The sequence below is a fragment of the Agaricus bisporus genome, assembly GCF_000300575.1.
Source record: "Agaricus bisporus var. bisporus H97 unplaced genomic scaffold AGABI2scaffold_1, whole genome shotgun sequence".
Lineage (NCBI taxonomy): Eukaryota > Fungi > Basidiomycota > Agaricomycetes > Agaricales > Agaricaceae > Agaricus > Agaricus bisporus.
In genome coordinates, this window is record NW_006267344.1 from 749737 (window position 1) to 774798 (window position 25062).

General features: G+C 48.3%; 9 protein-coding genes across 9 annotated transcripts; 5 read left to right on the forward strand and 4 right to left on the reverse strand.

Moving 5' to 3' along the window:
* Nucleotides 1–222: 222 nt before the first annotated feature.
* On the reverse strand, nucleotides 223–1068 carry AGABI2DRAFT_189342 (hypothetical protein). The gene is made up of 5 exons (XM_006453952.1): nucleotides 894–1068; nucleotides 768–831; nucleotides 679–709; nucleotides 493–616; nucleotides 223–441 (listed from the first exon to the last, which is right to left on the reverse strand). The coding sequence occupies exons 1-5, from the start codon at nucleotides 1012–1014 to the stop codon at nucleotides 383–385; spliced, it is 399 nt and encodes a 132-aa protein (XP_006454015.1). The 5' UTR covers nucleotides 1015–1068; the 3' UTR covers nucleotides 223–382.
* Nucleotides 1069–1896: 828 nt separating this feature from the next.
* AGABI2DRAFT_189343 (hypothetical protein) lies at nucleotides 1897–4270 on the reverse strand. The gene is made up of 3 exons (XM_006453953.1): nucleotides 3653–4270; nucleotides 3565–3600; nucleotides 1897–3507 (listed from the first exon to the last, which is right to left on the reverse strand). Exons 1-3 carry the CDS (start codon nucleotides 4193–4195, stop codon nucleotides 2056–2058), a joined length of 2031 nt encoding a protein of 676 aa, XP_006454016.1. The 5' UTR covers nucleotides 4196–4270; the 3' UTR covers nucleotides 1897–2055.
* A 1085-nt stretch (nucleotides 4271–5355) lies between these two features.
* Nucleotides 5356–7804, reverse strand: AGABI2DRAFT_113777 (hypothetical protein; the record flags this gene model as incomplete). Its single annotated transcript, XM_006453954.1, has 4 exons — nucleotides 5356–6140; nucleotides 6193–6297; nucleotides 6347–6403; nucleotides 6454–7804. 4 exons carry the CDS (start codon nucleotides 7802–7804, stop codon nucleotides 5356–5358), a joined length of 2298 nt encoding a protein of 765 aa, XP_006454017.1.
* A 2316-nt stretch (nucleotides 7805–10120) lies between these two features.
* AGABI2DRAFT_196685 (hypothetical protein) lies at nucleotides 10121–12922 on the forward strand. The gene is made up of 2 exons (XM_006453955.1): nucleotides 10121–10732; nucleotides 10785–12922. The coding sequence occupies exons 1-2, from the start codon at nucleotides 10415–10417 to the stop codon at nucleotides 12759–12761; spliced, it is 2295 nt and encodes a 764-aa protein (XP_006454018.1). The 5' UTR covers nucleotides 10121–10414; the 3' UTR covers nucleotides 12762–12922.
* Nucleotides 12923–13040: 118 nt separating this feature from the next.
* Nucleotides 13041–15972, forward strand: AGABI2DRAFT_189347 (hypothetical protein). The gene is made up of 9 exons (XM_006453956.1): nucleotides 13041–13141; nucleotides 13199–13258; nucleotides 13307–13552; nucleotides 13607–13960; nucleotides 14011–14148; nucleotides 14199–14311; nucleotides 14361–14502; nucleotides 14561–15471; nucleotides 15549–15972. Exons 1-8 carry the CDS (start codon nucleotides 13061–13063, stop codon nucleotides 14873–14875), a joined length of 1449 nt encoding a protein of 482 aa, XP_006454019.1. The 5' UTR covers nucleotides 13041–13060; the 3' UTR covers nucleotides 14876–15471; nucleotides 15549–15972.
* A 990-nt stretch (nucleotides 15973–16962) lies between these two features.
* On the reverse strand, nucleotides 16963–19588 carry AGABI2DRAFT_239433 (putative acyl-CoA synthetase; the record flags this gene model as incomplete). The annotated part of the gene is made up of 18 exons (XM_006454913.1): nucleotides 16963–17025; nucleotides 17077–17166; nucleotides 17223–17438; nucleotides 17495–17585; nucleotides 17639–17840; nucleotides 17902–18065; nucleotides 18120–18199; nucleotides 18252–18275; nucleotides 18327–18349; nucleotides 18405–18419; nucleotides 18482–18602; nucleotides 18654–18664; nucleotides 18719–19017; nucleotides 19071–19119; nucleotides 19174–19200; nucleotides 19253–19267; nucleotides 19320–19360; nucleotides 19413–19588. The coding sequence occupies 18 exons, from the start codon at nucleotides 19586–19588 to the stop codon at nucleotides 16963–16965; spliced, it is 1707 nt and encodes a 568-aa protein (XP_006454976.1).
* Nucleotides 19589–19920: 332 nt separating this feature from the next.
* On the forward strand, nucleotides 19921–20849 carry AGABI2DRAFT_62440 (hypothetical protein; the record flags this gene model as incomplete). Its single annotated transcript, XM_006453957.1, has 5 exons — nucleotides 19921–20184; nucleotides 20233–20302; nucleotides 20351–20541; nucleotides 20596–20669; nucleotides 20726–20849. 5 exons carry the CDS (start codon nucleotides 19921–19923, stop codon nucleotides 20847–20849), a joined length of 723 nt encoding a protein of 240 aa, XP_006454020.1.
* Nucleotides 20850–21417: 568 nt separating this feature from the next.
* On the forward strand, nucleotides 21418–22345 carry AGABI2DRAFT_189351 (hypothetical protein). The gene is made up of 3 exons (XM_006453958.1): nucleotides 21418–21698; nucleotides 21751–22259; nucleotides 22332–22345. The coding sequence occupies exons 1-2, from the start codon at nucleotides 21531–21533 to the stop codon at nucleotides 22225–22227; spliced, it is 645 nt and encodes a 214-aa protein (XP_006454021.1). The 5' UTR covers nucleotides 21418–21530; the 3' UTR covers nucleotides 22228–22259; nucleotides 22332–22345.
* An 846-nt stretch (nucleotides 22346–23191) lies between these two features.
* On the forward strand, nucleotides 23192–24873 carry AGABI2DRAFT_196699 (hypothetical protein; the record flags this gene model as incomplete). The annotated part of the gene is made up of 2 exons (XM_006453959.1): nucleotides 23192–24131; nucleotides 24182–24873. 2 exons carry the CDS (start codon nucleotides 23192–23194, stop codon nucleotides 24787–24789), a joined length of 1548 nt encoding a protein of 515 aa, XP_006454022.1. The 3' UTR covers nucleotides 24790–24873.
* Nucleotides 24874–25062: the final 189 nt, after the last annotated feature.

The window sequence follows — 25062 nt, forward strand, 5'->3', positions numbered from 1 at the left end:
CTTTATCTTCAGAGTACATTAGAGAAGATTAGAGACTGGAACATGAAGGATAAGTTACGAGTCCTCAATTGGGAGATAAGTATATTTGGTTTTGAGCGGAGTTAGTTTCGAAAGAATTGTATTGAAACTATTATGAGCTAATTAGTAGTCCGGTCGCCTTGGCACTAGCGCTCATGAACCTGCCCAATGCTGACATAGATATCTCAATAACTCGAACTTGTGTCCTGAAATCAGAACAGCGAGATTTCATAATTGATTCATTTTTCAAAATATGACAACACATGTCCTCTACATTGCTCCTACTCGCTGACTTATACAAGTCCTTTCTGATCTAATATAGTACGTACATGCGTTGTGCGATTGAAGTCTTCTTGGTTCCTATTTAGAAGTTACATTCCACAAAACCATTGGTGGACGGGGCGCCAGTGTGGGTAAGGCAGGCTAGGCAAAGAACTAAGATACTGTGTGCAAAATCAAAAATCTTTGACATACAACAGAAGTTATCGAGGTTGTCATAGACAACGCGGTCGGCGCCAGGGGATCCACCGTTATATGTACCGCTGGTCAGGATGGGATACTCGAAATAGGTGCTGCCAGAGCAGCCAAAGTTGAAACCCTGCAGCACATTATCAAGGTCAGATCCGGCATCACATCTTTCCAATTCAGCTTAAGGCTCACCTCAAAGTTGTGATACTCATGGGGATAGTCGCTGGATCGTTGCGAGGACGTCAGCTTGATCAGTTGAAAGAACAATTGTCCCAACCCACCCAGCGCCCCCTGACAGCGCCTTGTTAATACCATTTTGGACCGATGTAGCAGAATAACTGCGTCCTGTGATTATCAACGAGGTCAGTGCGATAGATCAGCGTATGATATAAACGGTAATCACGGACCGGCACAATTACAAGCCTGTGCCCTTGCTTCGAGATCGAAAGGGATGGCCTTAACAGCTTGGAAGAGGAAGCCTGAAACAACGGCCAAGAGGACTGGAGCGGAAGACAGGATGGATCGCATTTTCTTTAAAACCTGGGCTGAACAAAATTCTCAATCCGAGCGTGCTGCTACAATCTTCTCGCCGCTTTATATATGCTAGCTCGCAACGTCGCATGTGCGACCTAATCGCCTCTCCACCAATTATATATTGGTGAGATGCTCTTTCTTCTGTCCATGTGTACATGATGCACATGCTAACCTCTATTGAAATAGGAATGAGATGTTCCATAACTTTGACCAACTTCCACTTGTGCCAAGGGCGCACGTGCTTCCACTTCTTCTAGCTTAATCGAGTCTTCGCAGCTTGTTTATTGGTAACCCTGGTTGTAAGTGATGTCAGCAGGTGCCCAAGGATCGATTTGATGATCATTGAAGACAGGCGACAAGGAAAGCACATGTTTTGTCAACGTGTTGTGGTGGAGCGAACGTCGATTCTGGCAGCTATGATCGACAGACCTGACCGACTCGGAACTTTCAGCCACCTTTAAGTCTGTTAGTATGTTTCCACTCCTTGAAAGCGATCCATGTGTCGTTGTCATGCGCCGATCTTATTACCTCGCCAATCATATCATGAGTACTTGTTTGGAAATTTAGATAAGTGTTTCAATCATTCATGAGAAATAGATCCAAGAGAGAAATCGACCGTTAGTTCAACGCTCCCCAGAAGGAAGATCAATGAACGCAAGATCTTGGGCTCGTTCGCAAGAAATTGAAGCTGGACGAAGAAACCATCCATATGCATTTGCTCAAACTAAACTGTTGAACAATAATTTTACTATACATATATGATATGCGGTCATTAAAACACCATTGGTAGCATCAAGCTAAGTACTGACTGTGATGAAGAGAGTAATGAAAACAACAATATAAGAGTACGTCAGGGGGATAAAATCCTCAAAAAACAGAAATAACTATGATTGTCTAATGGGCGCGATCAGAAGGGAACCATGGCATAGAGAGCCGAGTAGTAACGTCTATATGTTGATATATTGGAGCATCAATATCCGCAATATTAAGGAGAGCCGAAAAGAAAATTTGAGACGTGAGTTCATGAGGGATTCGCTATTTCCTCTTGTTCAATACATTTTTCCGTGGTTTCTCAGCTCCACGGTCATTCTTATCGGATGTTACAATATTAGCCAAGAACGAAACAGCAGCAACCGGCGAGGCTTGCTCCTTCTTCCCTCCTAGTAGACTCATGCGTTTGCGAAGTTTGCCACCAGAAGCGGCCACGGGAATGTCCTCGGCGCGTGGTATCGGGGAAGTGACCAAGGTAGACCTTCTCTTCGACGGTGAAGAGTCGCGAGCATGGACAGGACCAGCCCGAGGATCAAACCGTACTTGTTGGACTGCAGCCTGATTCTGTAAAGCTGGCTGAAGAGGAGTAGGCATGACAAGTTGTTTTGGAAGGTAACGATTTCTCCGGTAGTCTTCCCTGGCCTGAGAGGAGCCTGTCATACGGGAGGCGTTGGACATCGTCACGTTTGATTGCTGAACACTTCTGGCATCAGACTCGCGATCACGCAGACCTGGCGAGCCAGACGAGCGCAAAACGCTTTCGTCTCTTTGTAGAGACGATGCAAGGGCCAAACGATCGGTACGTGCCCCTGAAGAATTTAGTGCATAAGTAGAAGCACGGTGGAGCCGAGGATCAGCAGGGGTAATGCGTTCTTGTAGAGGCGGAGGCCCCAAACTGTGGACTTCTCGCCGGCTAGGACCTGAATGAGGTGGAGGTGGAGGTGGAGGTATCTGAACAGCTTGTGGGTGCCATGTTCCGCTTCTCGAGAGAGAAGAAGTAGAGGGCATTCTCGGAAGGAGTTGCGTAGTCTCTGGGAATGATGGCTGAGGCATATGGACAAATTGGCCCCTCTCGCTGGGCTTAGTGGCTGCGGCTCCTGGGGTGTGGCTGCCATCGGTGCGCATATACCTCGTTTCATTAGATAAAAGGTTTGGAGGTTCGAATGTGTATGGTGGCGGACTATGTATCTTCTCGTCTATTGATGGCTCGTTGACAACATTTTTCGTGGGCATATTCGTGCTCGAGCCAGACTCTGGATTATTTTCAATACTTGTCGTTCCATTAGTTGAATGCGAAATATTCTCGTCAGCAGAGACCATGGCCATGCCAATTGCAAAGCCTGAATCTTGATTTTCATATTGGATGAATGTAGGCGTGGGTGACGGCGTTTGGCCTTGATTATTTGACGGTGAATCGGTTATCGAACTACTAGGTCGGGTACGGGAAAGATTTGCTTCAGGCACCGAAGGGAATCTGGGTATAGGTCCTGATTGTTCCAACGGAGGTCGGCCGTCGCGAATAGGTTCGCCGGGTTGCGCGTGAGTATGACGCGGGTGGTGGTCGTAATGCCTGTCTCGTTGTGGCGGAGAATCGGGTTGAGAATAAGGGTAATGAGAGATCTCGGCCCGGGGTATCAGTTTTCGAGGGAGTACTTGTCCTGGCTTTAAATTCAGGGTTCCCTTCTTCAAGGCCATGATTTGAGCATTTCTGTAAACCTAGTGGTTGGATCGTCTAAGAAGGGTAGTTGACAGCCTCAGATAATGAACACATACATCACCCGACATCATAGAGCCCCGGTCACTGTTTTGCTAGAAAATGGATCAGTAGAAGTATCCAACGGAACAAATTGAAAAAGGATACCTGAGTTTGAGGAGGCTTCACGTGTGGTTTTGGATTTAAGTCCCTGTGCACAAACCTTGGAACAGCCTCATACGGTCCTCCGTTGTGGATAGCTCTCCCGAAAGGATTACTCTCGTCCAACTCGTCGATTCTATCCAGGTCCTGATGCATCCACTGATCATCAACGGGAGGGGGAGCAGCAACAACCGGCATAACCCTCACGGCCTCAGCAGCTGTGCGAGCCATCGCCGGCCGTGGGGTGTTTCCCAACATAGAAATTTCGGGAGAAGGGTTGGCGATGTGGTGTTGATGAGCTGGTTGTGCACGATCGTGCGGTAGCGATGGGGACTGCGGTACAATCCGCATTGAAGTGTGGCGTTTATTATTAGAAGGCGGTGGAGGAGATGAGTTTGAACTGGTAGTGCTTTCCGAAGTCTCTGAATTCGATGAGCCGAAGATTTTTGAGAGGAAACCGTGGCGTTTCTGATGCTCTGGCTTGGGAGGGGGGGAGGTGTGATGGGAGTGTCGACGCAAGAGGGTATGATGGTGGGCATTCTGCGGCATGTCTGCCCTTGCATGCACGTGAGGCACGAAAGAAGAGGAAGGACTGGACGAGGCTGATGGTGCGGCAGGATGGGGCCTGAGTGGTGGGGATGAGGAATTTTTGAAAGAGGGGCTATTGATAGTTGATGAAGCCGTGGATATATCGGCTGTGGTTCGCTCAGGAAGGGCTGGAGAGCTGGGCGGCGGGGGAGGCATGTGCTCCTTGACTCGAGGTCGTCGCTTCTTTGCGGTCGGATGGCCGGGACGGGGCCGGGAAGTGGTCGAGGCAGATTTCTGCTTGGAAGAAAGAAAATTCAGATTGGAAAGGGGGTCGGGGGAAAAAGCTGGGTCAGCATAGTTGACTCCTGATATATCATTCATGGACTGGGAGACAGCAAAATGGGCTGCAGTCTTCACCGTTGATATTTTGTCTGGCCTTGTCCACAGATAGACAGATGTCACTTCATTGCAACTCCGTTTGGAGAATGCCGCATCAGTCGAGTGGCAGCGTGTCGTGTATATCCAGTCGTCTCTCTGTGCCATCGGGGTCAGTATGAAAAAAATAAAGAGGCCGAATTCAACCTCACCTTAAATACAGACGAAGAAAGGGTGGTTCAGGCAGCAATTACAACGTAAGAGTTGACGTACAAGAGCTCGACCATGCAGAGAAGAGGGTCAAGGACGGGTCAAAGGTCTATCCCAGGACGCCCGACCGCGTTCTTTTATGTCATGACACTCGTTTTTTGTTAGGGTTGATGACATGTGTACACTTGTCATTGGTAGCTCGATGTCGAGAGACGCGTCGATGCACAAAAATAACGGTTCGCAATACGTATTGGAGGAGCCATGTCCCATGGTCGCAGACAAGAGCAGCACGTCGGTCTCCCTGATTGAAGTTTTGAACGCTGCCGCGTCGTATCACGCTCTGGTTAAACTTTGCTTCTTTGCTTATCCTTGGGCCGAAAAAACGAACATTATTTATTTAATCAGCTAGACAGCAACTTAAGGACGAAAACACTTGACACAACACGCAGAAAAGTCTTTGTAATTTATCCAATGTTAAACAAGAAAACAAGGTATCAAACAGCGATAAATGCGATGACAGTCTTAGATTATTTGCGATAGCTATGTAGGCCAGTGACAATTTAAAGTAGGCCACGAAAGGTCTATTGTCCCTCTATTCAGGATACTCGACGAAGAGTTGGAAGGCCCCCTGTCTTCAAGCTTTTGGGGGCAGGCAAGCGAGAAGTGGACGCGCGGGGAGTAGGTTTTGGTAATGAAGAGGTAGCGCTTGATACGTTTGCGGTTCCAAGTCGTGTCGGTGGTTTCATGCCACTGGATCTAGAGATGGAAGCCGAGCGGTCGTGGAAAGCTGCCATAGCAGAGGGAACAGTTCTTTTAGGACCTCCAATAGGTGCTGAGGGCATTGTCGCTGCTCTGGAGTTGGTCGATTTCGATTGGGGTCCTTCCGAGATGGGTACACGGCGAGGACCTGAACCACTTGTTGGCTGTGATGGGATTGGTGGTCGGGGCGGAACGAAGCATTTGATATTCGTCCCCTGCCCGACAGGTTGTATTCGAACTTCTTTTTCCTGAAGGTTATCCTCCCTGGCCGCTTTTCGTGTACGGAGAGGTGCAGGGCTCGGCAGATTTCGGAGTTTGGAAGAGGTAGTCATGGACAATCTTTTCAATCCTGTTGCAGTCTTAGGATTGGAATTCTCTGGTATGCTCGTCGTCGAGTCACTCCGTTGGTGGCCGATAGTCCTCGCTCTCTTTATGATTTTGAGGGCTGGTATTGCGAGAGGCATGATGGGGGTCGTTGGTTTCTCGAACGTCTTAGGTGTCGTAAGTTGCAGAGTATATCTCCGTCGTTCAGTTGAACGAATAGGAACAATGGGTGAGTCTTCAGCAGGGTTGTTCGGCTTACTCCCATTGGAAGGGGAAAAGGGGTGTGAAGGTGATTTTGCTTGATACGGGTATGGCATAAGTTAAGTTCAACGACGCAATATCTCACTCACACAAAAAAATTGTTCCTTCAGAAGGTGGGGATATATCTACCAGGCGCGATGACGATGTTGAAATAGGAATACTCAGACGTTTCCGAGCTGCTTTAGAATCAGAACCTATATCTCGTTAATGGAATTGCGAGACAACTAAAGGATCATTCCGCACCAAATGAAGAGGGAGAGTCTTTAGAGCCATGAACTGGGATAGAGGGTGTGTTGGGCACTTGAGCTCGAGTCAAATCCCAGCCCAGATATATTTACTAAATGGCTCACCGTCAACTGGAGTAGCAGGGGCAGGTGAACTCGTAGCCGAAGATGTGTCTGATACAAATGCATCGGTTCCACGCCCACATTCGTCAACTAGATGCAAAATCTCACCATCCATTGAAGACGTCACCTCTCTTTCTACAACATCCACAGCTTGTTTATTCGATGCTTTCCCCGCACTGGGCTTGTCCGTTTCCAAGTCGAAGCTTGGATCATCCTCGGTGGTCGCCAGAAAAGATTCCATGTCAATTTGTGTATTGAAAAGGGACATCTTATCATTCAACAGGTCAAACGACAGATCCGAAGATTGCATGTGTAGCTGGAATGATGTGTTTAAGTCGACGGAGAAGCGATCGTGGTCCTGTGGAGAAGTGATAGAAGACCTGGGGCGCAAGCGGACGTTCTTTTTATCATATATGGCCTCGGTTTCAGCGAGAGGTATGGTTGAAGATGGAGGAGACGACATGAAGACCATAATGGGAGTGGAGGTGTCTGCTATTAGGTTACCAGAAGGTTCGATGGATGAGATGGAAACGTTCGGATGGTCTGGGCCGGAAACTTGTGCGATGAAAGGCGTAGATGCACATGCGGATTTGTCTGCGACGTTAGTCGAGCGATTGAGATCAGGTGCAGCTTCATATAAGAGGCCCGTATCACCGATATAGTCACCGACGGAATCGATGGCCAATTCTGGCGCATTTACAAGGGGTGAGGGAGGGAGAGGTATATCCTCAGGAATAATGGACGGTTCTATTTCCGGTTCAAGTGTGCCAACCCGCGGAGGCACTGCTACGGGTGCCTCGGGTTCATTTTCCTCCAAAATAGACTCGTTGAAAAGTGCTCCTGATTTGAAACCCTCCTTGCAGGCATCTGAAGACGGCGTAGATGTCATATTTAAACCAGCAGTACCTGTAGGAGAAAACCGGGCCATTGGTAGTGCTCGGCCAATGGGCGATTCAAAGATAGATTTGAGTGATCTGTTCGGTGTGGCAGCTTTGACCATGTCTTTGAAAGTGAGTGTAGAATTGTCTTCATCGTCAACAAGGTTAAAACGTGTGCTGAATTCCTCTTCCAAATCCTCGTCCAGTAAAGCATCCGGAGAAGCAGCATCCTCGAGAGTCATATCACCAATGTCGATCAGTCGACGCTTTAGTGGTGTGGGCTGTGGGTGCGAAACTGCTTCAGATAACTGCTCGACGAACAGATTCATAGTGAGGCCGATCGGAGAATCTTTGAATGTCTCCTCGTCTGTGTTGGAAGCATCATGACGGGGCGTTGGGGGGATTTCGCTGGCAGCCGAGTTAGCGAGAGGGTCAAAGAGGTTGACGATGCTTTGCCTAGGACGTATTCCAGACATGGTGCTGGGTGGTGTATAGCTAAGCTTGCTGAGTTGCTAGACAGGGTGTTCTCTGGCAGGTCGCTTGGGCCAGCTTGAAGGAGCAGGAGCAACTTGTTTGCGCTTGTGGACGTGTATTGGTCCCGTGATCGGCATCTCCCTCCCATGTGCCGTCCATCGACGCGAATATCGCTTCGTCCGGGCTCAATGTCCACTGAACTCGCCAGCGTCCGCGCTGAGGTCAAGGCTTGGGAACGCAACTTTAAGCAGGAGAACGGGAGAGAGCCTACGGTCGACGATATCAGGAAGCAGCCCTCCGTCGGTGTGTCCTGTTCCATTATTGATAATCGCGTCATTTAAATCCTAGTAATCTAGCCCAGAAATATAAAATTTACAAGAAACTCTCCAAAGCCTCGGCCGTACCCTCCACGTCGACTTTCCGCCCCAATGACCCGCCTTCTACCCCTCCACGCCAGACTTCATCTGCCTCTAAGCCATCGCCGAAACCTTTACAGTCTTCTCGCGCCGCGGAGACTACTGCTCCTTTGGCAAGCTTCAATCCCTTTTCTCCCCAGAAAAGGGACAAGGGTAAACAAAGAGAGACCATTCACCCCGACCCCTTCAAATCCTCATCGAACCCATTCGCTACCCCTCGTAAACCTAAAGTTCAGACTTCACAACGACAACAGTCTCCGGACCTGTTCCCTCTAATTCAACCTGTCGAACCTTCAAGCTCTGCGCTGCTGCCCATAGAACCCCCCTCGGGTATCTCTCGTGCCCGTAAGCGGCTGCGTGGTGAACCAGTGTCGCCATCGCCGAAGAAAGAAAAACGCAGGCGGGTGCTATCTCCTGGCAATCTTCGTTTTCCGATGATGCACCCTCCGGGTACAGATGCTGTAAGCGACAGTAGCGACGGTGGGGAAGACGAAGGCAGCGTTGATGGGGCTAGCTCGTCATTTGTTGATGATAGCCCAATGAAGCCTGCAGCTAATGGAAGAGCTTTCACTTTACTTTTTGAAGACACTTTAAGGCCAACATCAAGCACGGATCTATTCGGGAGTGATGTACTGGCTATGAAACCCTCGCGCAGTAAACGTCTAGGAAATTCCTTACCTAGCATGGACGATGACGTGTTTAGTCCCAACTCTAAAGCTAGGAGGCCGGTTGACAAAAGGACTTCCAAGAATCCGACCTCTGTCAAATCACAGGTTTCATCAACGACTAAAGCGCGGTCTAAGCTTGTCCAAATGACATTAGCTTTCGGTAGTGAAACCTCAGATAAAGTTAGCAAAGAATCTCTTTCCCAAAGTCGCTCATCTGTCAAACGCGTCCTGCCGGAAACAATCTCTGAACGACCCATAAACGACCCTGATACGGAATCGTCCTCTGATTTACTTGTTCTTACTTCCCAATTACTTCCGCCGTCACCCAATCCGAATGGCTCGTACGGTATGTCCGGAAAATCTAAATCTAAGGACATACGTACTTCCAAAGCCACAAGTCGTAAGAAGGCCAAGTTCCGACACAGCGAGGATGACAGCATGGAAAGCGACGATGGCAGCAGCAATTCCAATGGTCACCAAAGCGTAAAACTCGTTCATCACTCACGCGGTATCCGTACTACACTACCAACAGAGGGTAATCCTGAGATCGAGGACCCTATATTAAATTACACCGGGCATGTTCAGCCTCGCGGTAAGGGTCGAGCGTCTGTGCAGCCAAGAAATGCCGATGACAAAGAGAACGATCAGAATGAGGAAGTCGAAGGCGACGATGCGGGCCTTGAGAGAACGCAAGGTAGCTTACCGAGCGAGCTACGCCGCGTGTTGGTGCTCGAGTCGTTCAAGTCGAAGAAACATGTGGACGAAGAAGAAAACGTTGTGAAGGGACTACTGTCCGGACGCAGAGTGCTGCATTATGATCCCAACAAGGGAGGAGAAGTATGGGGTGTTGGAGAGGATGAAAGAGACGAGCTCGCAGAACATGAAGATGGCGGCATCGATGAAGGAGAGGATGAATGGGAAGGAGATCCGATTCCTTGGGAGGTTGGTGAATTATCGGGGTCTCACTATCATGCGGAAGAGATATAGCTCCATTATTTTGTATGTTAATTGATTGATTTTCAACTAGTTTACCTTGCGGTTTTTCTGATCGATATTCACGGATCATTTAGTGTAAAACACATCGTGCCAGGTAACGTTACTTTGGAAAGGTCACCCTGGCAGACTTTATGTTCACGGCGCATGGCTGGGCTGGAGCACGATTGTTCTCTTCGTTTCAAGAACAGTATAGAGCTTACTGGTCGCCGACTCGCATCACTGTAGCTGTACGGACAATCAGACGTGCGGCTCGTTCATTCAAACTTCGACGGCCTCGTTCCGAGCACATGTCCGACTTCTAATAACACCAAGTACCTAATATTAAATGAAGAGCACGACCGAAACCACTCTGAATTGATTCACAACAACGTGTATACCACACACTCCATCTGCGCAGACCTCTATAAGTCCCTGATCTTTGCTAAGTTGTTTCCCTCACTTCTGGACTTCGTCCACAAATCCGCCACTTCCGCATCTACCAGCGCCGCTTTTACCGCCTTTCCTGCTTCGCATTCCCATCTTACTTGTAGACATGGCTAAAAAAACCGCTTCTCGCAAAAACAACAACCGCGGCCACCACCAAACCGCTCACAAGGCGCCCCCCAAACCCAAGGTCAAGACTTCCATTCTCCTTGTCCTCCGTGATCAGGACGCCACTACTAAGCTTCTGGAAGCTGTATTGGACGCCTCTAACGGCAAGCGCATGCTTTCTAGGCTTGCGAGGACTTGTAAGGCATTTTGTGCCCCGGCGTTGAATATTTTATGGCGGGAGCTGGATTCCCTCGTGCCCATTATTGGTTTGTTCCCGAATAATATTATGAGAAAAGCCCACAAACCGGGATTCGGTCTGGTGAGTGAATTCGCCACATGTTGATACACGATGCCTCATGTGACATGGCCAGATCAAGGCGCCAGAAAGCGAGGATTGGGCTGCTGTCGTCAAATATAGCGACCGTGTTCGTCGTATTACCTATAACGAGGCTACCAACAACCTCGCGACGGTGTTCCCGCTGCTCGAGAACCGGCCTCACCATTACATCTTGCCAAACTTGGAGGAGTTGACATGGAAGGCGCAGACAGCATCTGGTCTTGAGCGAGCGTCAATGTTCCTCAATCCGACCCTGAAGGTGATCAACCTTCAGATCGAATCGCAACTTCCGCAATTCAGCCACTTCCTCGCTGATGTCGCCACTCGTACGAAACTTGCTGGTTTCTCATTCATGTCCCCGACGTTCATCCCCGACAACTTCACGCACCTCCTGAGGAACCAGAAAGGCCTCGAAAAGGTTGAACTCGTAGCGCCAGGCGCGCTGGGCGCCGATATCGGCAGGTGGTCAGCCAAACTTCCGAAGCTGAAGTCGTTGCAGCTTGACCTGACGGGACGCTCTCCCGCCGCTGTTGAGGGCTTCTTCGATAAGGTCGAAGAGACCGGTATCGATACTCCAAGCTCCATCAATAGTCACGACAGTGGCATCTTCTCCAACGAGGATGAATTCGACTTTTCAGAGTTTCGTAAATCCGCCATTCGTCTGACAGATGATGATAGTTATTACGGCAACGGGAGACGCGACGCTGGTCCATTCAGTCATTTGAGGAGACTCCAGTTGACCGGCGATGTGTCCAACATTAACGTTTTCCTCGAACACCTCCCCTGCACCCTCACGCATCTCGACCTCGCCATTGAGGATCCACCCGAGAGGGCAGACTGGTGTGATTTTTGCAATCTTATCAGCGAAAAGTTCGGTGAAACGCTTCAAAGTCTTCGCATCACTGCAACTTCTAGGTCTGTCATAAAGGGCGAGACGTCAAATCTTCCTCTCCCTCTTCAGTACCTCGTCTACCTACCTGAGCTCCTCCGCCTTGATATCGACCTTCCAGAGTCTGTCATCTTCACGCCTACAGATCTAGAGCGGCTGGGCTACGCATGCCCCAAGCTGGAGGTCTTGCGGCTCTGCCCCCTTGCGCGTTTCCAGAACAATTCGCCCAGGATAAGCTTGGAGGCCCTCGGCTGGCTAACGAGGGGCTGCAGAAACCTACAAACTCTTCACATAAACGTGGACGCGCAGCCGGGTTCGATCCCAATTCTCCAAAATCAATCACTGTCGTCAGCATCTCTTCAACGCATCCATTTCAGCAATTCTTGGATAGCGGACCCTCTACAAGTCTCCGTGCTCCTTAGTCACCTGGCCCCCAACTTGGAATCGATAAAATGGTTCCAGGACAAGAACAGGCCAAATTATAACGAGATTCACGACAATCACTGGCAGAAAGTATCCGACACCCTCCCCCATTTACAGATGATGCGAAACATTGAGCGTTCGTTCATAGCCCATGGCCCACCGCCTATTCAACGCGTCTTATTGGAGAAGTCCATCGATGCCACAGTTGAAAAACTGAATATCGGCGTTCAAGTGCGACCCCGGACTGATAGCGCCATGGTCCAAGCCACTCCTTCTCTTGTTGATCGCGACGTTGACGCTACCGTTGAGCGACGTTCCATGTGTATCGATGCCACACCCGAGAGACAGGATATTGGGGTCGGAGCTTCAGTATCTCATGCAGAGGTCTCCATCGAGGCAAAACCAGTAACCGTCTCAGTTTCGACCGCCATTGACACGAGCGTATTCCAAACGATGGAGGTGACAGAGCGACCGGAAGAAAAGGAGCGTGGTGTACGCATGCAGAAACCCTTCCTCCGTCCCGTCTTCGCCATCTTCTCCTCTCTGTATCGTATTTTGATCCTCTATCCCCTCAGCTTCCCGGCCCGTCTTGTAAACGCTATTTTCGGAAACTTTAGGCGAAAAAAACCCCAAAATGAAGTCGACGCCATCTCACCTAGTAATGATGTCTCAATGGAGACTATTCGTGTTTCGCATTAGTTATTGGATTCGGACGGATAATTGCATTGTACAACACTCACATTCACATTGACACGCGCCTAGTTTTAACTTTCCCTCTCTTGATTTTATGCCCCATATGCCCTATATGCCTCTATGCCTTATGTAGCACTTCTTCCGATATGCAATCCATTTCTTTTCTGAATACTTTGCTTGTGGAAGGAATTTTGTGATAATGGGTCGTGGATATGATCAAGACGTTAGAAACAAACACGGGCCAACAACACGGGCGACGCGTCATTCAATGATCTTGTAGACGATCTATATTCTCCAAATCCCTAATGAGCGACAACAAGAAACAGGAAAAGGACTTTACCGCAGAGGTCGATGCTCTACTTCCAGAGGCGGATAAGATCGCCAAGGTGCGTCAGATTCGTTATAAAAGCGACCAGGTCCAAATCACCTTCTTAATTACTCAGTCGGGCAAACTACAAGAGGCACTCGATAAACTCTTCGTCCTTGAGAAACAAACCAGAAACGTCTGTTACCATGTTGGCCATTCAAATGTGATTCTGACTGATGTAAAGGCCGCCGATCTTGCGTCGACAACCCGTCTAGCAAAAGCGATCATTCAATACACTTACGACGCCCGGAACCATGCACTATTAAATTCGAGTATTCAGACCTTGAGCAAGAAACATGGTCAGCTTAAAGCTGCTATCCAAGCCTTTGTAGAGCAAGCAATTGAATGGCTTCCTGAAATCAAATCTCGGGATGGTGTCGAAAAGTGGCTAGAGCTTGTCGAAACTCTAAGAGGCGTGACCGAGGGCAAGGCCAGTCATACACTCAATTCTGCCTCAATTTTCTGGTTTTTATATTCTTTACAGATTTTCCTCGAAACACCACGAGCTCGCGTTACACTTCTTCTTTCCCATCACCATGAAGGTCTAGCGAAAGAGGCCTCGAACCCGCAAAAATCCAAAGAGTCGTTACAGACTGCGTCCGATTTGCTAAGTGATCTTCAGGTAGAGACGTATTCTTCAATGGAACGCCGTGAGAAGACAGAGTTTATCCTTGAGCAAATGCGTCTGCTCATCGCTGTGGCGAGAATAAAGGATGATGAACAGGGTAAGGGAAAAGATGGAAAGGATACTCTAGGTGGCGGTGAGGCTGAATGGGTGAAAGTTCGAGTTGGCGGGCGGAAAGTTAACGAGCAATTTTTGGCGGAGAAGGAGAACGAGGTGTGTCTCTCCGTGTCCACATTCAGCTGGTTGACCTTACGCTCTTATAGGACCTTAAACTCAAGTACTACGATCTCATGATGCAACACGCATTACATTCTAGTGCTTACCTTGACGTAGCCAAGTATTATTACAAGGTTTGGGAGACCCCATCCATCAAAGAAGATGTCAATGGTAAGGGCAAGACCGTAAGTTCCTCGTACACTTACTTTCGACCGCAAACATCTGATCGATATAGGCATTGGAACACATCGTATACTACGTTGTCCTGGCACCTCACAACAACGAACAATCCGATATGCTTCACCATCTGTATGTCGATCCTGCTTTAGCAAAACTCGAGTTACATTAGTGCGTTATCGCGACTTCTAAACACTTCTCGCCGCTGATTGCTATCAAGTAATCTCGTGAAATGCTTCGTGACGAAAGAACTCATGAGATGGCCCGGTATTCAGAGTATCTACGGGAGTTTCCTACGAAAAACGCCGGTTTTCAAGGTCGAAAAGCAATGGGAGGACCTCCATACCCGTGTCATTGAGCACGTAAGCACCGCTTTTTGAGTCAGAATATCGCAGTATAAAACTAACCTATATGAACCAGAATATCCGTGTTATTGCCGAATACTACAGTCGCATTAAACTTGAACGGTTAAGATCACTACTGGATCTTTCTCTGAAGCAAACCGAAGAAATTCTATCTCGTCTTGTCGTCTCTGGCACTGTGTGGGCTCGTATCGATCGACCCGCAGGCATTGTCAACTTCCGGAGCAAACGAAGCGCTGAGGAAGTCATGAATGACTGGAGTTCGGATATGCAGAAGCTGTTGGGTTTAGTGGAAAAGACGTGGATGGGTATGAATGCCGCACAGGCTGCACAGGCAAGAGTCAAAGCAGCCACAGCCACATCGTCTTCGTAAAAACATCGTGCACTGTTGTCTTATCAAATCCAGTTGTTGATTTTCTGCGAGAGCCTGATCAAATTCGAAGATGGAAGTAGGGATCTAATAATCATTAATTAATGGTGTACGCGCATTAGGAGGTAGTAACTCGATTCTCTATGGTCTCAGCAGCTAGACGCTCGGTGATAGGTTGCGTCAAAGTAGGCGCATACTCGGCCTTCGCATTGTCCTTCCACAATTTCACATATTTCTCTCCCTTCGTCCACTCGCCCTGTTCAACATTTCTCTCGACAATCGCTCTCCATCTCTTCTTCGCCGCATTCGCACTCTCATCATCAAACTGTTCTTCCTGCCCCCATTTTTTCAACTCCCTCATGTGCTTAGCAAACACCTTTTCAACTTCTGTCTCCTCAAATGTGTAACCAAACGATTCTGCTTCAATTGCAGCAAAGGTAGAGGCGATATGATGTTCGGAGCGAAGGGCACGGAATTGAGCTACGGCACGGAGGTATGCTTCAGAGATTGGCATTCCTTCTTGTTTAATCTCTCCTTCCTGTTGATGTTTCGTTCCTCCGTCTCCGTATTGATGAAGATTGATTGCGAATTGAATGGCACTAAAGCACGAGATAGCGGACGGTAGAAGTATATCAGAGGACGGTTAGTATAGAGCGTCAATTAATCAATTACTCACTCCTCGGGTGAAGGGTTCCTCCCTCTCTGTCTTAATCTCGTCCAATTTTTCCCTCGAATAGCATGCGGAGGTTCAATACCAGCGCCTTCCACTAATGTCTTTGGTCGGAACGCTTCGAACGGATGGTCACGGAAGAACTGTCTTCGAAGATCATCTTCAATGTATTGTATAGGCAATGGTCTTGTCTTTAGCCTTCGTAACTTGACAGGCTGACCACTCTTAAAATCAGGCCTTCGCGACGTGTGGTCATACTGAGTACGTGAAGCAGGTGCTTTCGGCGGTAGCGGCAGAGGAGGATACTGGAGGACCGCCTGGTACCATGCAGGTTCCTTTTTAATGTAGTTAGCGCGCATGAGGCGCGATACCTGCTGGTGCACCTGGTTGGCAAACCGTCGGACCATTGTGTTTTGGAAAAGAACGACAGGGAGGGTTTGGCGGAAGCGGAATGAGCACGCGACTGCGTCACGAAAATTCAGATCACCCTTGACTTCAAATACACACAAATACTCAGCCTCAGGCGCTACTAAGCAACTTTATATTAGTACCCTAGGGCCGACTTCGCGGCATAACCCGCTACCAGGCAAATTCAGTGTCAATTTTCATTGAATTGCTCTACAGTGTCGACTGATGTAAGCCAGGCTATACGCAACAGGCTTGTATCCGTCGCCTGAGGGAACGTCACGTCGTTGTTTACAGCGCTTAATCTCATGTCCAGCTTGAACGCGACGACACTTTTTACAGCCGCCGTTGTCATCCAAGGTTTGTCGCTCTTCAGAAGACAATCTAGGAGGAGCAGGGATAGAAGAACCCGGTGTGAAGAACGAGCGGGCAGTGGCTGAAACAGGAATGCAATTTCCCGCTTGTCGTGTGGAGTAATAAGGATGTACCCAAGTGATTGTGGAAGGAACGAGTGGAGTTCTAGAGGTATTGGAGGAAGAACAGTTGGAAGAACGTTGTGAGGATTGAGTCGACACCTGAGCAGACGCCTGACTCTTGAGGAGGATACGACTATCGACACGCTCAATCTCCGCAAGTCGAGTCTCCTCAAGAGCGTTCATGGCAGTTAGCCAGGCAGCGAGAGTTGCGTACTTCTTAGTGTCGTAAAGAGTCTCTTTACAAGCCGTCTTCCAGAGTGGGTGACAAACATTTGAACCAATCGAGGTAATGAACTCGGTATGTAAGATTGTCGCAAACGACACCATATCTAGTCTCACTCGGCTCCAAATTTCTTCTTAAAATGGCTCATGGGAAAAAACGACCGTGTCACATGATAATGAATTGTTTTTTACTCCAAAAAGCATGTGATCACGAGAGTTGGCAGAAAACGGGTCCCCATATTTAACCCTACTACCTTAAAAGGTAGCGGGAATTTAAAATCCAAAGACACTATATATGTCATTAAAATACGCATGCATTAAAGTTTCGTCTTGGCTGGCGTTGGAAGAGAACGAGCCTTCTCCCTCAACACCCGACGGAGCTGAAATATGTTGAGTGAACATGAAGCACAGGGTTTAAGAGACCTGCTCACAATTTTACCGGTAGGATTCTTGGGTATAGCATCCAAAAATTCGATACCTCCAGTCAGCCACTTGTATCGAACCTTGGAATCAGCCACATGCTATCGATAACCCGTCAGGAAATATTACAATTAACAATTGGTCCCTGTGTTCTTACCTTGAATATCAACTTCTTCAACTCTTGCGCAGCAGCTGGATTTCCTTTGATACGTTCTGCAGACGTGGGTCGTAAGACAACATATGCGAATGGCAGTTCTCCGCTATAGTCATCCTTAATCCCAACGACACAGCTATCCACAATATCCGAATGTAAAAGAAGATGACCTTCCAGCTCCGCAGGTGTAACTTGGAAGCCTTTTACCTTCAACACTTCCTGTAGTAAGTAGGTCAATCAGTTCGTCCCACAAGGTCCCGAAAAAATTAACTTACTTTGACGCGGTCAACCACATAAACCTCATTATTACGAATAATAACCACATCTCCAGTGTGAACCCAAGAGTCAACAAATGTCTGATTTGTTCTGTGCGAGATAAATTTGCAGTAGAATTATATAAAGTAGTCAAATAGACTCACGCTGCTTCATTGTCAAGGTAGCCCAAAGCCATAGCGGGTCCAGTAACAAGAAGTTCACCTTCTTCTCCCTCTCCCGCCATGGTTCCATCCGGCTTGATTACTCTGGCCCTGATTCCCGGAGCAAGCCTACCGCAGCTCCCGACAGGTATATCCTTGGTGTCGGGTCGAAGGAAAGAGACAGTGGCGACCGTTTCAGTGAGGCCTAAAGTGGCCCGACGATTAGTATATGGCGGAAAGAATGGCTGAATAGGCAGTTGACTTACCATAAGATTGTCCAATCGTGGCATTAGGAAAGATCTGCTTTAACGATGCGCAGAGTTCGCCAGACAAGGGTGCAGCTCCCGACATACAAAGCTTTACATGACTAAAGTCGTACTTTTTGACAGCTTCCTGTTTACAAAGGAGGACGATCTGCGGGGGAACCAGCCTAAAATCGACGATATGAGTATGCTGGTGATGAAGAAGGACTCTGCACACATACAAGAGAATGGACACACGGTATTTGTCAATATTTTGGAGGAATCTTCTGAAATCAAATTTCGGGACGACGAGAATCGACGCCTGGATAGAGATTAACGGTCAAACGAAAATTTAGCCGAATGGCTTTACTTACGCCGCAGAATAATTGAAAATGAAGCTACGAATTGTCAGTAATGGTGAGATTTCGTCAGAGCATCCTATTACTAACGAGCACGACAAGACCATATATGTCTAAGCGAACATCGTGAGCATTACGGTACAGCTTCTCTGCTAAGACAGGACTCACGGAAAAAAGGCAAGACTGGATACCATATTCAATCACCATCAATTATCGGTACGAATGAAATGAAGGATCAATTTCACCTCCCAAGCCCACATCTCCCAGAGATATCAGTTTGTTTGGCCACGATGAGTCATTAATTCTGCAATGAGCGGACATCTGGAGTAGATTCGCGAGGACAGCAAAATGCGTTATCGCTACGGCCTGATTCCAGTTTCAATATTGAATCGTATGACTCGGTGAAATTATTGTTACCTTAGGGGGACCTTCCGACGAGCAGTGAATAAGGACGGTTGTAGGTGAATCAAGGAAATATATACCTGTTGTGCCGCTGGATAACGACAGAAAGGCAAGAGCCTTGCGTGCTTCGCCCTTTGAAAGTCTTCTTTCTTCGAAAACCTCCTTAGAACTATCCCCGAGAGACATTAATGAGCTCAAAGTTGGTATGTGGTCAAAGATGGGATCCCTTAAAATAACAACTCTAGACTCTGGTATAACGTTCTCTTTGACGACTTTGAATACAGTCTCCTGACAGACGGGGTGAGCAATGACGAGAGAAGCCTTGGTGAGCTTGATTTGATGTGCAAGTTCCTCTGCGGTATAAAATGGATTTCCCGGCCTGTTAGTAGATTAGCGTCTCATGCTGTCCGAGAAGGCCTGAGGCTGGCATACGTGACAATTGCTCCCAGAAGATGGATAGCCCAGATAAGCACGGCATAATCTGAAATGCGTTTAGTATCACCATTCAATATCAGAAACCAAAAATCTTACTTACCAACATCGTTGGGGCTAAAAACACAGACTTTACAGAAACGTCAAAGTTCATCATGTGCACACCCTAACGTTAGGCGTACCGACGGCATCTTTACCTACCACAGGATTTAGACGGAATCTACATGCGTAGGTAGGCAAAGGGCTTACCAATATCCCATTTAAGCCGGAGGGCCTTGGCGAGAGCATAGCTTCGGAGCTTGACCTATAGCGCTCAAAAGATAAATAGGGGTGTTTCGTCACGTAGCAGATGGACTTGCCTCTTCCTCAAATATTTTTCGTCCTGTCGCTTCTTCTATGAAGTATGGAATCTCCGGGCCCCGGTGCGGCCTGGCCACTGCGGAGGTATCCCACATGAATTGAGGAAGTGTGAGGTGGTCCGGGATATACGGTTCTGGTTCATCGACGAAGAATTCCATGGCAAGATGACTACGAGAGTGGGATAAAAAGTAGAGGATGAAGTATACCGACTGGACGGAACATCTTGGTAGATTTAAATAGCAAACTGACAGTGTAGCACTAACACACACCGGATCTTGTGACTTCCATTTCTGGCTTCAACCCTTGAAACTAAGTACAAGTTACTAGGAGGTAGGGTCGGCCGTGGCAGCCCTGGCAGCCCCCACTGCCGAGGGCGGGGTGAGCAAACAGGGGGCAGACAATCGAGCAATTTTGAATTCGCTCACCGTCGAACGTGGGACTTGACTGTGACCTCCGCTTCAATTTACACGTGATTACAAACGCCTGCCAAATGGACGACGACGAAACAGAACTTCAAAATCCGTTTCCCTCCCCTCCCTCGCACTACACCAAGTATACTACCCATAATCTCAAGCTTTTATCTCTCCTGCGCGAACGTTCAGGCGACAATGTTGCAGAAACGGACCAACGACAAGTCCTCTCGGACCAGTCAGACGTTCCGGACTGGCAGCTCACCCAGCTTGAAAAGCCACGCGTGGACTGGATACTAGACGAACCGGATGCCTACTATAATGTTTTTGGTGAAATGTGGTTTGTGCGCCCTCTCTTTTACGCCGTCTTCATCAACCCATCGTCCCATTAGGTGAAGGAAAAAATCCCGTCTCTCGCTGACTCCGGCAGAAGCCAGCTATACCCTGAAGACCCGAAAATCGGTACGTATATTTTCTCGTCGCTCGTCATTACTCAATTTTGTCGTTTAGATCGACGTCCTGCACTGCGATCGATTTTACGTTCCCTCTTGGTCACGTATTCTGCGTTGATGTCTTCATTACTTCTTCCACCCCCCCCTCTCGCCTCGGAAATACCTCCGGAATACCAACGCCATGTCGATTGGATTTCTCTTCTTACAACTAATTTGATGGCGGCCGCCAACGACCTTCGCCCCGTTCAGGTGAGATAGTACCTCTTTCGTTCGGTTGTGCAAGTACTCACGAAAATCTCCCAGGCGCGGGCAAACCTTGAATCAATGATGCGTCGCCAACTTGAAATTCGAAAAGAAGAAACTCAAACGATGCACGAGTAGGTATAATTTACCGATGTCGTGGCCGCGACAGCCGATTCATTTGTATGTATAGGAAGTGCGATGCCCTCGAGGCCAAACTGCGAGAGATCCGCGCTTCAGTTGCAAATTTGTCAAATCACCAGACACATCACAAGCAGGTAGGCATTATTTCGTCAACTGTTACACGAAGGTCATGACGGTACCCGTGTACAGGCGTTAAAAGTAATCGAGACAGAAGCCCCGATGCTCCCGACATCATCTCTAGTGTCGGCACCATCATCCTCGCAATCTGTAAGTCGACCAACATCGCTACTAAAATCCTCACTAATTCTACATCGATAGACCCAAGGCTTGACCGATATGGATGTGCTCCTTTGGGCAGAACAAGTGGCTTGAACGGCGTAATTTTAGTAGCTGCATGTAAATATTAAAACATGTTTATTTCAACGTCTCACTAAATTGCTCTAATGGTAAAACATGTGTGATGCGAAAATACTGACCGGTCAAAGCTTTGAATATGTCGTCGCTCGCGGCCTTGAAGTCTCTAGTCACGTGAGCGTACCCCGCGGGCTGAACAAAATACAAAACTCTCGATCATGCCTTGATGGTGCGAATGTAATAAGTGTCCCCTTCGGGGTGACATACGAAAAAATTGGAACGATACAGAGAAGATTAGCATGGCCCCTGCACAAGGATGACACGCTTTTCCGGAGTGGTAGACCTACGGGTCTCAATATTTATTTTCTTTTTCTTCTATCATTGACCCCCTACTACGCCAAGCGTCATTGACAGATAAGGTTTCCCACTGAACTCCTCGTTCAAGTGTTCACGCGTCAGTTCGGTTCAACCATCACTAACTCTTTGTTACTTCTTTCATCATGGCTACACGGCGAAGAATCGGTGTAAGCGCAGCCTCAACTGAAGCTGCCAGAAGACAACTCATGCAACCAGTGCCATGCTGGGAACGTGTATCAGTAACTCCAGACGTTGCTCCCCCCGGTTCTACTCTCAAAGTTTGGAAATGGGTGAAGACCGACAAAATCCAGGCACGTATATTCACCCTTTTAGTTTGGTTCATCTTAATAATCGAATTTATAGCATTTCAGTGATGATGAAGGGGGTGTAGATGATCCTCTTGCGCCGCTACCAGATGAGCCCGAAGTAGTTGAAGGCGACGAAGAAATGGAACTCGAGGAAACTCAAGCTGCCGCTGCAAAGACAACTATAGAGGGCACGCCAGCAATCATTGACGAGCCACCATCTAAACCTGCGTCACCAAAACCTCAACTCAAAATGACACTACCCAGTGCTGATGATGGAGTGAATGGAGATGCGGAAACAGTCGGGTTAGACGCGTCGTTGAAGCCCATGGTTGATACCAGCTTGCATGATATGGACGAGAAGAATACCGTGGTGGTCCCCGACGTCGGGGCGGATTTGGATATGAGTGCACTGGGCCCTGATGGCTTGGGTCTTGAAGGGACTGGTCTGTCACAGATGGACGTTTCGGATGGACTAGTCGGAGGACCTTTGCTGGACCAGACTGACGATCCTTTTGGCCCGGGAGTAGCATAAAAGCGAATCTGTGGCTTTTTTTTTACAATAAGGTGAATATGCGCGTCTTTTCACCAGCAAACGCTGTAGATTCTGTACATACTTTTTATTATTATTCAACGCAGGCTTTTCTCGACTCAAATGCAAGATGTTCAATTGTTGAGTTGGCACAGTGCGTTTACGCTTGCGGTTGGATAAATATATCACTCCGCAGATTGGTGGGTATGGTCCTCAAAGATAAGGGCTGCTCTGGGACATCTGACCTCCAAATAAACGAGGCAGCTCACGCAATTGAAGGCTGTAGTAGATTGCTTGGATGAAAGCGGGGCAACTGAATGGCCTATGTAAACCTGTCGGACTATCTCTGCTATGTTCAATACTGGCCATATAATAGTGCTCATCTCAACCAAACGTCCTCAGGATGGTGAAATGGGAAGAATGGTAACATGGTTCGCTCAGAGGGGTTCTTAAAGGGGTGGTCAAATCCATTTCAGCGGTGAACTGAGCACTGCAGTGACTGATTGTGGCAAAAATCGGACAGGCTGACTTTATAGTCGCGTCACTGAATCATATAGTTCCCTGTGCGATAATTGAGCATGACTACTACAGAAATTTCGAGATATCTATTCTAGAACAATCTGGCGTCCTCTGCTGCGCAAGAGGCGTCTATCTCACAGTCAAAGCCTGTGCGTGGGGAAGAGAAGCACCGTGGTACTGTAACTAAGGTCTGTGCCGCGCGGGTGTTCAGACTTCAGAGTCTCTCTGCAACTCTCATCTCTCATTCCAACATACAGTTCAAGGCGAAGCAATGATAGAAAGCCTTCGACGGAGTATCTTCCATGACCATCCCAATATTACTTTCATTGGTCTCTCTGGAATACTTTCGATATTTTCGATGAACCCTACGCCGGGGTTGATCCCCATGGTCCTAACGCTCTCACTACTCTTGGTTTACTCACGGAAAATATTTCCCTCGCATGCCGAGATGGGCGGGAGACATGCTTTAGCACTGTGTGTAGCTCTCACCATCGGTGGGTCTTTACCAAGGTTCGCAGCGTCTTTGCACGCTTTGTCTCAACGATCCACGTCTGTCGTCCTCTTGCTTTCCCTCTCCTTGGTCACTTCTTTCCTTACTATCGCGACACTTTTCCTCGAGTATAAGTTAACCAGTCACTATTCGTCCGACACAAGCAGGCTCTTGCTCTTCCCTACCATCTGGGTTGTATTGTGGGCTGGAATCGCCTTCTTCAGCCCGCTTGGCACATTGTCCACCTGGAGCCCAGTTGAGGGGACTGGAGCGTATGACTGGTTGGTGCCGTGGTTCAGCGGTCCATACGCTCTCAACTGGGTCGCAGCTGCATGGGCAACAATCCTATCTCAGACTCTCACGTCGTTATACATGGGACCTACTAGTGGCGGCGAGAATGGTCACGGTTCTCAAGCAAGCCACAGTGTACGCAGCGTCATGACAGCGAACGATAAGACTGCTCTTTTAGCAGCGGTGCTTGTTCTGCTCACTGTCCCTTCGTACATTGGAGATTCCCTTCCCGTTCCCCTTGGGGATGTCAGCAAAGGGACACCACTTGTGATCGGATGTGCATTACCGACAGTCGACGAGTACAAGGTGCCTGAATTTAAATTTGAACATTTCCTAGCTGAAAGCAAGAGGCTGGACAACACCGCGAATTTCATCCTCTGGCCTGAAGGTGCTGTTCGCTTCAGCTCTGAGAAGGAAAGGAACGATTCACTGGCGGAGGTGCAAAAGAATATTTTACATGCGTTCGTTGGAGTTTCTTTCGAAGAAACCGTTGAAGATGCAAAAAATTCCAACAACCGCCATGGCGTCAGACGCACTGGCATCGCCATCGTTTCTAATCGAAGTCCAACACCTCACTTACTATACTACAAGCAACACCTCGTTCCCAGTAAGTTTCCTTCTCGAAGCAAGATTTTGGTGTCCTGATGATAGTCACAGTTGCCGAGTCCTTTTCGCTCACTCATTCCCTGGAATCTCCGACCACTTTCTCGGCAGAGATAACCTACCCCAAACGAATCCCAGTGCCTGGCCACAAACGAGAAATACCGGTAACGGCTTCCATCTGCCTCGACTTCTCTGTCCCCTCCCAATTCACAGACCTTGAGGTGAGGCCGGGCTTGATACTCGCTCCTGCGCGCACCTGGGACACGACAGTTGGGTACACGATGTGGAAGCAAGCATCGCAAAGGGCCCGAGAGATTGGAAGCACCGTCCTCTGGTGCGACGGGGGTGAGGGCGGTGTTAGTGGCGTAGCTGGTCACGGATACAACGAGGTGGTCCAAGTAGGTTCCGGTTCTTGGCTTCGCACTATCGCACTGGAATTCCCTTTCGATGAAAATAGCCGTACTTTGTACGGACACTACGGCAATGCCGTTCTTCTTGTATTCTGCGTGTTGGCAGCTGGCATCCCCATTGGAGGGGCAGGATACATGGTGGGTTCTAACATGAAGCAACATGTTGGAAGCTTCGCGCGTTATGTTATTGAGCGCTTCAGAAGATGGGGAGTTGGATCTGCGCCGCCAGTCGCGAATTTAATTGATGTTTAAATGCTATTTTAGCCTGTAGTATGTTTTACACGTTTCACCATGTTCTCGTTCGTAGCGACTATGAAATCACCGATCTGTCGCCTATTTGAACTGGGGAGATGAACATTACCCGTGCATAGAATATTCCCCGGACGCATTTGTCGGGGAAGAGTATTAAACATGCGGAGGCCATGCGTTTGATCTTCGATCTGCCGGAGTACTGATGTCATCTATGGATGCATAAACAAGGTTAGAGAAGTAGATTGTGGCAATGGCTAGAAGGAGAACAATAGA